Raw genomic sequence first — 15,034 nt, forward strand, 5'->3', positions numbered from 1 at the left:
CCATAAATGTTTACTTTTGTGTATATTCATAATTTAAACCATAAATATACAACAAACTGTGAACCACGATATAGACGTAACGCTTACAAAATGACAATGAAGGCACCTTAAGAAGTGGCCACTCTGTGTCATGCAAGTGTAAAAATAATAAAAACACTTCAATCGTGAGGAGGATTTGTGCCATCTCATATTCTTACATGTCATGCGAGTCTAAAAGAAGTTAACCACGGTAGAAACACCAGTCTACCTTAACTTTGAAATAATAATTCTTCTATTGCCTTTTCTCTTCACAGTCCTTGTTAAAGACCCTCTAAAGTGAATTCAAATGTTTTTTTCTAAATACATCGAAAACAATTGCTGAAAACATGCAAAGACTGAGAACTGTGTAGTCGTCAATTGTGGAGAGTTCAGTTTTGATGATTTATGGGGGTGTGGCTAAAACAAGGCCCAGAAACGCACTTGGGCTATGAGTCCCCCTTGCTCCCCTATATAAAAACTTGAGCGTCTTGATTCGCTTCAGCAGTTAACTGGCAAACGTTACTGAGTTATTTATAATTACTTGGCCTATTTCTACCACAACAGACTGTAGTTAGGTAGCTAGTTATGCCTATACCCCAAAAATGCATTTTCCCAAATGCACGAATTTACAGAACAGCTCAGTGTCGTTACAGTATTTAAATTCCCAAGTGTTGTGTTTTTTGTGTATTATTCAGGCTACCGTAATATGTTAGAATAAGAAACATTGTAGGTACAGTAGAGAACTAGCAGGAAGTATATGCTCAATTGTCTGTCATGTAGTGTGAGCCACAGGCTGAATGATGTATGCCACCATGTTTAATACATGATTAACTGTACTTGAAGTGTCCCTGTTATGTGGACCCACACACTGACACAACACCAAGGGAGAGGTGACCTCACGTCCGAGGAGCCTACGGAATCCTGCTAGCTCGCAAGCTAGCTGGTGTCTGGTGCCTCTTGTCGTGCCATGGAAAGCCCCACGATATTGCGCTGGGATATATCCCAGCTAGGTCTGTCACGATAATTACTATATCGACTTATCGTTCGATAAATAAAATGGACACGATAATTTTTCTGAACTCGAGAAATTGTCATTGTTGCATGAGCCGGCGTGTGGATCATACACTGAGCTGACGGAGTTGGACGCCTGTGTCATTAGCCACTAGTGGGCTCATGGAACGCTGGTAAACCGGTACACTGTTGCCGGTGTTGGCTCCGTCCAATACTCCACAGCCTTGCTCCATGTACAGTGCGTAGATTCACACAACAGAGACACTTTAGGGGAAAGTTAACTGTTTATTTGCAAGCTAATGAGCTAGCTCGCAAGCAACGAGCTAGCGAGTTAAGGAGTTAAACAGCTCGCTCCACCACGGCAATTTCATTTAAAACGTTAAAGATGTGTGTTAGTCCCCAATTGACTTGAACACGAGAACGTTTAGTCTTTATTAAGCATATCCTCAATGGCACACATTATTCTGACGGTAGTTGACGACAGCGAACATCAACATATATTTGATTGAGGTGTGAAGGGCGCGTTTTCAGCAGACCAACCACATAGTTGCCATGCTTTTTTTGTCATTCTGAGTGAAAACATTTCGATTGAAGATCTGCGGTCAACTGTTTACATGTGACGTGTTGTATTCCGATGAGGTGTATACCTGTGCACCACATTTAATCAGAACAGCCGTGTGGTATGCGCAGATTGTCGTGAACTTCACACCATTTATCAAGATGGAGGTCCGTTGCAGTAGTTGGGATTGTTTTTACAAGATCTCCGTCACATCGGAGCTCCATCGGGAGCTGCCATATTTACATCGTGCGTAAACGATGATGTCACTGTACATTTACATCGAAACGAAGCATACACAGACAAGGCTTTTTCCCGGGGAATATTCCACCCCTCTGAAATGATGAAATTCCATTCGGATTCGGACTGTTTATTCCGACTGAGGCGTTTATATGGAACATTTTCAGTCGATTTGGGCTTTTTAAACCAATTATAATTGGAATAAAGGGCTCCATGTAAACTAGGCCAGTCTTGGAGCTCTTCATTCTTTATTTCAGACCCAGCGGGATCCATATCACAAATAAAGAAACACAATTTAGTAAGGAAGCAAGTAACGAAAATATAATGCTAACAACAATAATAATAATAATAACAACAACAATACTGATTTAAAAGCAAAAAAAAAATAAAAAATAAGCGCGGGCCTTATTTTTCATGATTTTAGAGGCATTAAAAACAACAATATCGTTTATCGTGAGTTTTTTGGAAAATATATCGTCTTAAAATAATTTTCATTATCAACTGGAGCCTTTTAATCGGATATATTTTCGCGGCTCAAACATGTAGGGATGTTTACGAATGAGAAAGATGCTGAGATCTCCCACCGAAAGAAAACAAAAAACAAAAAACACCAGGAGCCACAAAACCATTTGATATCTAAAGTGAGGATAACACTGCATGTGGAAGTTTCCTTTTTTTTATTTTTATTTTTTTTTACACCGGTATGTATAAAACAAACAACTATAGTATGTTACGAAATCAGTTAACTGCTAAAAGGAACCCAACATTTTATTTCTGCATGTAACCAAAACATTTTCAACTGAAAAAAAGACACTTGGTTGAAGCTTACTCATAAATAAAATAGTGAATGTCTGTTTGTGTCGTCATCGTATTCATAAAATTAAAGATGAACTTAAGTTATCCACCTGCAGCAAACCAAAAATGCGGTCTGCTTCTGTGTTCCATCATCATTTTATCATGTGCGAAGCATGCAGTCAGATGTCAACTTGAATTAAGAAGGACTATTTCACTTGAGAATGTAAAATCTATTTTCAAAATAATAGCCAATAAAAATATTTGTTTTACCTGGTTAATTGAGTTTTGCTCCTGAACCTCAGTGTACAGCATGGGCACATCAGGGTGGTAGACGTCACCTTCATTTTCACACATGATGTCATTTGTAAAGCGTGTGCAATGTTTGTTTTTAATATAGTTGATGTAGCACTTGTTTTTAATATAGTTGATGTAGCACATAAAGTTAAACCTTCTGTTTTCTTCACAAACCTTTCTTTTCTTGGCTTTATCCATGGTTTGTCTACCAGGTGTCAAATAGCTCAGTCAGTCTTGGTCCGAGGTGTCACACGTCAGCGCTTGTGATGCATATTTTGAGCGACCAAAAAAAAAAAAAATTATTATTATTTTAGGCGGCACGGTGGCCGACTGGTTAGAGCGTCAGCCTCACAGTTCTGAGGACCGGGGTTCAATCCCCGGCCCCGCCTGTGTGGAGTTTGCATGTTCTCCCCTTGCCTGCATGGGTTTTCTCCGGGCACTCCGGTTTCCTCCCACATCCCAAAAACATGCATTAATTGGAGACTCTAAATTGCCCGTAGGGATGACTGTGAGTGCGAATGGTTGTTTGTTTGTATGTGCCCTGCGATTGGCTGGCAACCAGTTCAGGGTGTACCCCGCCTCCTGCCCGATGACAGCTGGGATTTTCCTCTAATTGAAGCACTGGACATTGAGAGTGTTGACTGTAGGAGTTGCAAAAAGTCACTTAGACCAAACTTTTGTCTCTTAGAAGGACTAATGTTTGCTGCCTTGCAAACAAATGGGACGTGCGAGCCAATGGGAGATTATTGGAGTGAGTCTCTCAAAGCACATAAGGCGGTTTTATCATTTCTTTCTCCAACTCGAAGAGGGGCGTGATGCGAGCTCAACCAGACACCGCTGTAAAGTGCAGTCAATGATTTATCGACCGGCGCTGCACTAACGGCTCCGCAGGCCTCCCTAAGCCTCTTTTGCAGGGCTTTCCAGACATTTTTGTCGATACTCCCTTCTTAAATGTGGCGTATTTGTTAAAAAGCCAGATGTTATATCGTTATATCTTCCTTTCGAAGTTAAAGCATGTTGGACTTGAGAGATCCTACAAAATTGCTGCATCGTAGCCGCCTTTGCCTTTTACACTGAACCCACTGTCTTCCCACATGGGTTTGAATCCTGCCACCAACTAAAGACTTTTCTGGAACTTCGCACAAGTTAATTTCATGTCATGTTAAATTTGGGCTAGCATTGATGCTGCTAATGTTGGCATCTAGGAAATGTATCACAGGTTGTTGTGGCCAAGTGGTCAAGGCAATGCACTAGAAATCCATCGGGGTCTCCCTGTCCAGGTTTGAATCCTGCTAACAACGTTAGAATATTTCTGGAACTTCACGTAACATTCAGTTTGGGTTAGCATTCATGCTAATACTAGCGTGTCTGAACAATAGCACAGGTTGTTGCAACCCAGTGGTTAAGGAGATGGACTAAAAAGCCATTGCAGTTTCTACGAAGGTTTGATAAAGTTTTTTTTAATTTCCTTTATTTCCCTCCAGCCGATCATTTCCGTATGACTGAATCGAGTCCCCTTTCCAGATCCGTTGGAAGTACATGATCGTGGACGAGGGCCACCGTATGAAGAACCACCACTGCAAGCTGACACAGGTGTTGAACACGCACTACGTGGCACCACGTCGCCTGCTGCTCACCGGCACACCGCTGCAGAACAAGCTTCCTGAGCTATGGGCCCTGCTCAACTTCCTGCTGCCCACCATCTTCAAGAGCTGCAGCACCTTCGAGCAGTGGTTCAATGCCCCCTTCGCCATGACCGGCGAGAGGGTATTTATCCTCTATTTGTATCAATCTTTTTTCCCAAGGTGTCTTGAGTCTTGCTCCCTCCTCCAGTCCCTGTGTGTCATTGTGGTAGCCAGGTCACTCTGATTTTTGTTAAAAAGATCAACTATACAAAACTTTGTTCAGGTGGACCTCAACGAGGAGGAGACAATCCTGATTATTCGACGTCTGCACAAGGTGCTCAGGCCCTTCCTACTGCGCCGGCTGAAGAAAGAGGTGGAGTCTCAGCTGCCGGAGAAGGTGAGAAGGTTCATGTTTGGTGGTTGAGTTTAACACAAAGGTTTTCACAGTGTCAGTAATAGCCCCGCTAAGTCATCTGACTTTAGCAACAATTGAGTCGTTGAGTCATTGAAAGTTTGAGAATCTTATCAAGAGTGGGTTCTAACACAAAAATACCAGATCTTGTGAGGAGACTTTAATATTATCTGGATTCTTCTTAAGATGCTGCACCTCCCTATGAGTCATTGAAGGCATGTGCAAAATTTCAAGTCAGATATTTCCCCCCCCCCCCAAGTATCACAGTGGGGTTCTAACACCAAATAATTCATTAGCAAACACTGTTTCGGGATCTTGTGTTACGCACTTTTCCACACCTAACTTGATGTCACTGAAGATTTATTTGCGTTCTGACACAAAAATAATCAAGCCAACACTTTTTGTGGTGTTTTTACCATTCCCAGAACCAGTGTTGCCACAGTTACCTTGAAAAAGAAACTTAGTTACTTTACTGATTACTTGAGCTTAAAAGTAACTGTTACTTTGCCGATTACTTGATTTCAAAAGTAACTAAGTTAGAAAAAAGTAACTTTTTAGTTACTTTCAGCAGCTGCCAAGTGGCAGGAATATCACTTATCCACAGTACCAAAAAAGCATTCGCTTAACCATACCCATTACTTGGTCATGTACGCTACACAAGTTACAGAATCATGTCATCAACATGAAGCAATAACTTAACTATTAGTGTAGTTGAAACCACATTAAATAAGCAACTTAGTGCAAACTTGACATGCCAGCACAATACAGTAAATTCCTAAATGTAAACAAGCACACCATTCTCAGTACACTGCCGTTTTTGGTCCATGAAAGCAACTGTGCGTGTGTGTACATAAATGTGAAAATGAGTGACATGCGCACGCACACACACACACCATTGCTCCCACCACAGTAATTTTGATGCGAAGAGCGAGAAAACGTTGTTTTTTTGACTACACGACGTCAGCCGTGCAGTGCATTCAACTAGCTCACAGACGAAGTTGAGAGTTCTCACTTTTCATTGTAAAGATTATTTAAGCTAAGTATTGTCAATCCTTCAGTGAGTCAGTCCTTACCCTCGATGACTGACTGATGATCGCGCACTCTGTATGAATAATTTTCGAACAACCCAGATCAAAAAGAAATTTTAACTTTTATTAAGGATCTAAACATCCCTCAATTAAATACACAAATTAAAGACAGCCTTGATGTTCCTTTAACCATCACAGAATTACATAACGCATTAAAAAATATGCAAAGGAGACGGGCGCCTGGTCCGGACGGACTCCCTGTTGAATTCATTAAACATTTTTGGCCAATACTAGGGCCTCTATTTTTCAGAACAGTCAATGAGATAAAGGATAAAGGTAGAATTAGTAGCCATATGAACACAGCTTCAATTAAGTTATTACTAAAGCCAGGTAAAGACCCCACTCACCCGGCGAATTATTGGCCCTTATCACTGATTAATTTTTTTTTTTTTTCAAGATTATCTCAAAATCCCTCGCAGCGAGACTTGAAAAGGTACTTCCGTCCATAATCCACTATGACCAGACAGGCTGCATTAAAAGTAGAAGTTCCACAAATAATGTCAGACGTCTGTTGAATTTAATAACCACGTCACAGCGTAAAAATCTAAACGCAATCATCATGTCACTTGACGCAGAGGAAAGCTTTCGATAAAGTTAACTGGGCTTTCCTGTTTGCAGTACTTTGCAAATTTGGCTTTGGAGATTCATTTATACATTGGATAGCAACATTATGCAATTCGCCGAAAGCGACAGTCACCACAAATAGGATCACTTCACAAAGTTTTACATTACAAAGAGGAACCAGGCAAGGATGTCCACTCTCACCAATGTTATTTGCAATATTTATCAAACCTCTTGCTGCCGCTATACGTCAGAATGCTAATATTAAAGGTATCTGCTCACTAGTGACAGAACACAAAATCAATCTATATGCTGATGATATTCTTCTTTACTTACAGGAACCCATGTATTCTCTTCAGGCAGTCTTCAATATCATTAAAACATTTTCACAAATATCAGACTACTTTATTAACTGGACAAAATCAACAACACTCCCAATGACAGCAAACTCATGGACTCCTGCAGATCAAATCCCAGAGTACCATATGCCTATAGGAAACATTAAGTACTTGGGTATCAATATTTCCTCAAAACTCACAGAGCTAACCGATCTAAATTACACAGCACTTCTGTAAAACATTACAGCTGATTTAAGACGCTAGAATAACTTGTCTATATCATTACTGGGAAGAATAGCTACCATAAAAATGAAAACCTTACCTCAAATAAATTATTTATTTTCAATGGTTCCATTTAAGCCCACATTTAAATGGTTTCACACCTTAGATTCTGCTGTAATCCATATTTATTGAAAAAATAAGAAAAATGGAATCAGTCTATCCACTCTTCAGAAAAGTAAACAGGAGGGAGGCCTAAATTCTCCCAACTTGAAACACTATTATTTAGCTAACCATTTACAATACCTCATCAAATGGTTGCACCACAGTGAGGAGTGTGATTTTTGGCTAGAATTGGAACAAACAGACTGCAACAACATCAAACTACCAAAATTTCCATTTATTTTTACTAGTCTTAAACACCATAAATGTTTCAAGAATCCAATAATCGCATCCACCTTAACGGCTTGGTGGTAAAGTTTAGAATCGACAGGATCTCAATTAGCTCCCAGTATGCTTTCCCCAATCTGGCATAATCCAGATTTCGAAATTAATAATATACCCCTTCATTTTAGTACATGGGAACAACATGGAATTAACCACCTACAACAAAAATTTTAACAATAATGTTTTTAGGACACGTGATGAACTGAGAATTCCAAATAACAGCCGGAAACTTTCTTCAATACGATAAATTAAAAGCAGCAATAAAAAAAAAAAAGAATACCAACACTCCAGAGCACCCTCAAACTGCTGGCGTTTGTCAAGCAAATAATGAAGCTTCTCCCGCAAAGTAAAATAAATCTCTCAAAAGTTTATAAATTAATTTCAATACACTTACCAATCACCAAATGGGAAGATGACCTCTCCATGTCTGCTGACCTTAGCTACTGGATACAGATTTGTAACAATAGGTTTAGAATGACGAAAAAACACAAATCTACAGCTTATACAATATAAAGTGCACACTTTACTCAGTACACTATGCATAAAATGGGCTTCTCACCATCTAATATATGCGTGCAATGCACCAAAAATACCCCAGACACCTATTTTCATGCTATATGGGAATGTACACCAATTCAATGCTTTTGGTCTTCGGTTATATAAAAACTGTCGTATATTTTAAACTCCAGGATTCCACTTTCCCCAAGATTATGCATACTTGGCGATTTAAGCATAATCTACCTCCCAAATAAATATTCACAATCATTACTTGTCGCGTTAGAAACTAATTCTATTAAACTGGAAAAACAAACAAGCTATTAACATCAATCTGTGGCTAAATCTCATCATAGAATATATTGCGTTAGAAAAAATATCAGCAGAACGAAAAAGTCAATTACACATATAATAATAATAATTTTGATGACTGATTTTAATGCAGGGGTTTTCACAGCATCAACACTAAAATCTCTTATCTCATTCTAGTAACAGTTGAAAAAGTCATTCCAAGTTCTTTATGAAACTTGATTTTAGAATAATATCACAGTGGGGTTCTGACACTTAAAATAATTCTTTAAAAAAATGCTCTAAAAAAATCTGTTTTCTTAATTTTTTCCCTGCTCCTACTCCTCCCCTTAAGTTAATGAAGGTGTTTGTAAAACTTCAACTCTGATAATCTTTTAGCATATGACATCACATTAGGGTTCTAACATCGTCAAACTGATTTTGAAGATAATTAGCAAACTAATATTTTTTAGTTTTCTGCATTACCAGACATGATTAGCAGGTTCAAAGAAAAACTAATAAAAACGTAGGAACTTTCAAGTCTGAGAATTTGTTTTGTTTTGTTATTTACATATTGCATTGGAGTTTTGACAGCAAACTAATCAATTAACAAAAGTATCTGAAAAAAGAATTCATTATTTTTCCTCTATATGCGGTGGCTCCAACCAGAGGCGGTTTGCTCGCCATTTGAAAATATTACTGTTTTAATGCATATTCCATTGGAGCTTTCAACCTACAGGGATTATTGTATAACACTTGTTAGGATTCATTGGATGTATACTAAAGATATTCCATGTGTGTTTAAGACCACCATGTGCCAAAAGTGTCATCTTACACTTCCAATTTGACAGTTTTTCATTTGTCCTTTGCACAGGTGGAGTATGTTATTAAATGCGATATGTCTGCCATACAAAAGGTCTTATACCGGCACATGCAAAAGGGAATCCTCCTCACCGACGGTTCTGAGAAAGACAAGAAGGTACAAACACGTTGAGACCCCTACAACCTAATCGGCATTGCTTTTGCACATCATATTGACTATTGCTTGACTGCGGTACCATGGTCTCAGGGCAAAGGTGGTGCGAAGACCCTGATGAACACCATCATGCAGCTGAAGAAGATCTGCAACCACCCATACATGTTCCAGCATATCGAGGTGAGCTCCATTTTGGTGCTGATTGGGTTGGTGGGTAGGTAGGTTGGTAGGCAGGTAGATAGATAGATAGGTAGGGAGATAGATGGTTAGTTAGTGGAAACGAATGATCACCAGAGGGGATATAGATCAATGAGGTCCTGCGGACACATTTAAGTCGCATCGGTTTTTCACCAGCTCATGCTGTATTTAATAAGGGTATACCGCTAACGTTAAATGCTGCAGTCACACACGGGTCGCTGAGTCCTCTTCCGCTTATATGATCTCACTATGTGAGACTATTTGCATCGTTTTTAAAGGGTATATAATAACCCGCTTCGATTGGAGAGTATTGAAGCTGTGGTGACACACACACCAGCGTCCCATTTTAAATGCGCTGGTGATACACCGGTCCACTAAAGTACAAAGACCCGGTGTAGCTCACCTCCTTGCAGAGTGGGCAGACAGATTCTTCAGCTCCGTGGACATGTGGGGTGGAACAGACATACTTCATTTTGTTTATCATCATCATTATTAGCCCATTTTTATTTCCTTCACCCCACTGGCTAGGACACAGCTGTGGGGAGGGAGGGTACACATGCATGAACTGTCGTGCATGGGTGGGGATAGATTCATGAGGTCCATGAACATATTTAAGTTGCTCGCAATTATCACCAGCTCATCCTGTATCCTGTATCAGGTTTTCTTCTGCCACACTGGCCAAGTGACAATGCTCCAGTCATGCATGGATTACTGTCTCCATTCATGCGAGACCATCATTGCTCCTCACTTAAAGGGAATGAATGAATTATAAGCCACTTTGATTGGCGAATTAAGTTGGCAGTTTTTACACCCACCAGTGCAGACAGCCCCTTTTATTAAATTGACTGGCTATGCGCATCTGCAAGTTTACAACAACCTGGTGTAACCCGCTACCTCGCAGAGTTAGGCCACGCACCACGCTGGATTCGTGCAAGTCAAAAAAATAGAGCACAGCGGTTTTGGAGTCGTTGAAGTCGGCCGAAAGAGCGGTTGACCCCTACCTTTTTTCATTTTATTTCTTACGTGTGTCAAATGTTCTACAGACGAGGCCTACATGGAAACCACACAGGGAGCAACATAGTGAACTTGTTGACAGAGGAAATAAATAAATGGGGTTTAACGAAGAAAGCATCGGCAGTTGTCACAATGCCGCAAACATGCTACTTAATTAGGTATTACTTAAAAACCCAGCAAATAATAATAGTAGCCCTAACCCTAATAAGTAATAAAATATTGTTTACGTATACATGCATTTTACTTTTTCAATGCAGAGCTGTCATCATGTTTACTTTTGTACTCCATATGCACTAATAAGTTATTGTGCAAATTCTTTATTTTTATTACAATTTACAACAGGAGATAAACATTTACGATAACATGCGCTTTACAGTTTAAACACAACTGTCATGTTTTTTGTACTTTTGTAGTCCATATGCACAAATTTTTATTTTCAGATATTTTATTGCTTAGAAAATATGACGTGGCATACGACATACAGTGGGGCAAAAATGTATTTAGTCAGCCACCAATTGTGCAAGTTCTCCCACTTAAAAAGATGAGAGAGGCCTGTAATTTTCATCATGGGTATAACTCACCTACGAGAGACAAAATGAGAAAACAAAATCCAGAAAATCACATTGTCTGATTTGTAAAGAATTTATGAGCAAATTATGGTAGAAAATAAGTATTTAGTCACCTACAAACAAACAAGATTTCTGGCTCTCGCAGGCCTGTAACTTCTTTTTTAAGAGGCTCCTCTGTCCTCCACTCGTTACCTGTATTAATGGCACATGTTTGAACGCGTTATCAGTATAAAAGACACCTGTCCACAACCTCAAACAGTCTGACTCCAAACTCCACTATGGCCAAGACTAAAGAGCTGTCAAAGGACACCAGAAACACAATTGTAGACCTGCACCAGGCTGGGAAGACTGAATCTACAATAGGTAAGTAGCTTGGTATGAAGAAATCAACTGTGGGAGCAATTATTAGAAAATGGAAGACATACAAGACCACTGATAATCTGCCTCGATCTGGGGCTCCACGCAAGATCTCACCCCGTGGGATCAAAATGATCACAGGAACGGTGAGCAAAAATCCCAGAACCGCACGGGGGACCTAGTGAATGACCTGTAGAGAGCTCGGACCAAAGTAACAAAGGTTACCATCAGTAACACACTACGCCGCCAGTGACTCAAATCCTGCAGTGCCAGACGGGTCCCTCTGCTTAAGCCAGTACATGTCCAGGCCCGTCTGAAGCTTACTAGAGAGTATTTGGGTGATCCAAAAGAGGATTGCGATAATGTCAGATGAAACCAAAATCGAACGTTTTGGTAAAAACGGAACTTGTCGTGTTTGGAGGAAAAATAATGCTGAGTTGCATCCAAAGAACACCATACCTACTGTGAAGCATGGGGGTGGAAACGTCATGCTTTGGAGCTGTTTTTCTGCAAAGGGACCAGGACGACTGATCTGTGTAAAGGAAAGAATGAATGGGGCCATGTATCGTGGGATTTTGAGTGAAAACCTCCTTCCATCAGCAAGGGCATTGAAGATGAAATGTGGCTGGGTCTTTAAGCATGACAATGATCCCAAACCCGGGATCACTACCTGGGCAACAAAGTTGTGGCTTCGTAAGAAGCATTTCAAGGTCCTGGAATGGCCGAGCCAGTCTCCAGATCTCAACCCCATAGAAAATCTTTGGAAGGAGTTGAAAGTCTGTGTTGCCCAGTGACAGCCCGAAAACATCACTGCTCTAGAGGAGATCTGAATGGAGGAATGGGCCAAAATACCAGCAACATTATGTGAAAACCTTGTGAAGACTTATAAAAAAACGTTTGACCTGTTATTGCCAACAAAGTGTATATAACAAAGATGAGATGAACCTTTGTTATTGACCAAATACTTATTTTCCACCATAATTCACTTATATATTCTTTAAAAATCAGACAATGTGATTTTTCTGGATTTTATTCATTTATTTTTTCCTCACTTTGTCTCTCATAAGTAAGGTATACCTATGATGAAAATTAAAGTCCTCTCCCATTTTTTTAAGTGTGAGAACTTGCATAATTTGGGGCTAACTAAATAAATTTTTCCCCCACTGTATGTTTACATGGCATCGATAATAAATATTTCAAAATTCTCAATCTACTCATTTGCATATTGCTACTTCTTACTGACTCGATATCGAAGCATTTATAGCAATATTGAATTGAATTGCAAACTAAAGAATCAATATCGAATCGAATCGTGAGGTTCTCCTTTAACAATGCCTAGCCCGATAGATAAGATGGATGGATACTGTACTTTTATCCCAGTAGAGCTGCTCTTTGATTGTTCAATTCTCCAATGTAGGAGTCGTTTGCTGAGCATTTGGGCTACCCCAACGGCATCATCAGCGGGTAAGTTGATCGAAAAAGCTTTCTTTCATCCATCTACCTATCCACTCTCGACAGAATTTATGACAAGATGTGAAGCCAGCATTGTGTGCCAGTACTTACTGAGCATTGTCTACAGCTCGTTATTAGCACAGCGTGATGGTGTCGGCTGATAATTGATGCGTCTCCGCCGATAGCGGTTAATGATGAGCTGCTACTGCATGTGTGGGCAAATGCTTTAGCTTCAAACAGATTTGATGTGAAAAGTATTAAATTTACTAGTTACATGTTCTCCTATGAGTTTTTTTCTGCACTCTCTGCCCTTAAAGGGGTCATAAGCATGACCCCTGTAGCTATCTTCGGGCAGGAAGCGGGGTACACCCTGAACTGGTCGCCAGCCAACCGCAGGGCACATATAAACAAACAACCATTCGCACTCACATTCACACCTACGGGCAGTTTAGAGTCTTCAATTAACTTACCATGCATGTTTTTTGGATGTGGGAGGAAACCGGAGTACCCGGAGAAAACCCACACAGGCACAGGGAAAACATGCGAACTCCACCCAGGGAGGTCGTATTTGAATCACGTATGAATCCAAAAGCTAGTTTATTTTTAGCCTTGTCACGTGTCTTGTTGCGCAGTACTGTAACTATCTGACGGCCAATAAAGTTTTTTTCAATCTTGTCGGTGAAAAACGTGTGGGACTATTTTGCGGTGTCTCAGACAAACAACATGTAAGTTATTTTCAGTCTGTGCACAACTGAAGTACGTCGTGGGGAACGTCATCTAAATGCTTCACACAACAAATTTGATCGAGCAACTGAAGAATGTACACGAGGAGCATGCCGCGTTCAAGCAACGACTCAAATTCTGGATAAAGTAATTTAATTACAGTAAGTTAGCAGCCATTATTACTGTCATGTTGTAATGTTGATTTGATCTAAACTTATGCCAGTGGCCAATCCTTGAATGCCTCCTAGAGCTCTTTTTTATTTTTTTAACTTTTGTCTAAAATGCTAGAGAATAATTTGAGCCGGGATTGGCTCCAGCACGCCTGCAACCCTTGTGAGGATAAGCTGGACAGAAAATGGATGGCTGGATACAGTATACAGTACACAAGTATATACAATAAATGAACAAGTCATGTAAATAGACACATTGCTCCATCTTGTGATTGGATCGGTGATCGGCCCCAAAAATGCCCGATTGTGTAAAGCCTAATATTTAACATTTTATGCTGATCGGCTTTGTCATAATTCGCCAATCCGATTAATGACGTCATTGATCCGCTCCGCAAAAGACATTTACTCCGCGTCGCCGTCGTGCACAGTATATTTGAATCCAAAAGCTAGTTTATTTTTAGCCTTGTCGCGCGTATTTTGACGTAGTATTGGAAATATCTGACGGCCAATAAAGTTATTTAAAAAAACAAAACAAAAAAAACATGTCGGCAGTGTGGAACAGACAGCACGTCTGAGACAGACAACACGTAATGCCCGGATCAGACTACAAGACAAATTTGCTCTGTCACGATTGCACTATGTCAGACTACTGCAATAAAATCTTGTATTCCGATACCACCGCATCCCCTCTTTTATGACCATTGGGCTTTATCTTGTCAACTCAAATGCGACCGGATATACTCGTTACCGTGGTGACGACAACAAGAGTGGAGCGTGCCGACTTTTTATGATAAGGACAAGATGGGGGAAAACGTGTGTTGGTGGTCACCGGTGCTCAGAACAGGAGAGGACGTTCGTTTAAAGCTTGCTTGAGGTATGTTCCCGTACTTTGAATAGGATACGGCTCGCAAGCAGGCAACAAAACGTTGTGTCGTCTAGCAAGCTAGTTGTACCACGAACGGTTGGATGTAAACATGCCGCCGTTCTGTTGAATCGTGCTCTAAAGTTTGGTCTAGGTGAAGTCATTTAATTAAAAATAAAGTACTTAAATTACAGTAAGTTAGCACCCATTATTTCTGTCATGTAATGTTGGTTTGACCTGACTAATTAGAATACACGATCTGACTAGAGCAGTGATTTCCAACCTTTATGGCGCCAAGGAACATATTTTACATTTGAAAAATCTCA

General features: G+C 40.1%; 1 protein-coding gene across 4 annotated transcripts in view; it reads left to right on the forward strand.

Moving 5' to 3' along the window:
• smarca2 (SWI/SNF related, matrix associated, actin dependent regulator of chromatin, subfamily a, member 2) overlaps positions 1-15,034 on the forward strand; it is an 81,535-nt gene that overhangs the window by 36,676 nt on the left and 29,825 nt on the right. For 3 of the 4 annotated variants that reach the window (XM_061672333.1, XM_061672331.1, XM_061672332.1), the window contains exons 19-23: positions 4,439-4,681; positions 4,823-4,936; positions 9,262-9,366; positions 9,457-9,543; positions 12,919-12,965. In XM_061672333.1, coding sequence (XP_061528317.1) covers positions 4,439-4,681; positions 4,823-4,936; positions 9,262-9,366; positions 9,457-9,543; positions 12,919-12,965 — 596 coding nt within the window. Of the gene's footprint in view, positions 1-4,438; positions 4,682-4,822; positions 4,937-9,261; positions 9,367-9,456; positions 9,544-12,918; positions 12,966-13,635; positions 13,679-15,034 lie in introns of those variants that run through there. The other variant, XM_061672334.1, reaches the window with a different exon arrangement.

The sequence above is a fragment of the Phycodurus eques genome, chromosome 3, assembly GCF_024500275.1.
Source record: "Phycodurus eques isolate BA_2022a chromosome 3, UOR_Pequ_1.1, whole genome shotgun sequence".
In the NCBI taxonomy this organism is placed as follows: domain Eukaryota; kingdom Metazoa; phylum Chordata; class Actinopteri; order Syngnathiformes; family Syngnathidae; genus Phycodurus; species Phycodurus eques.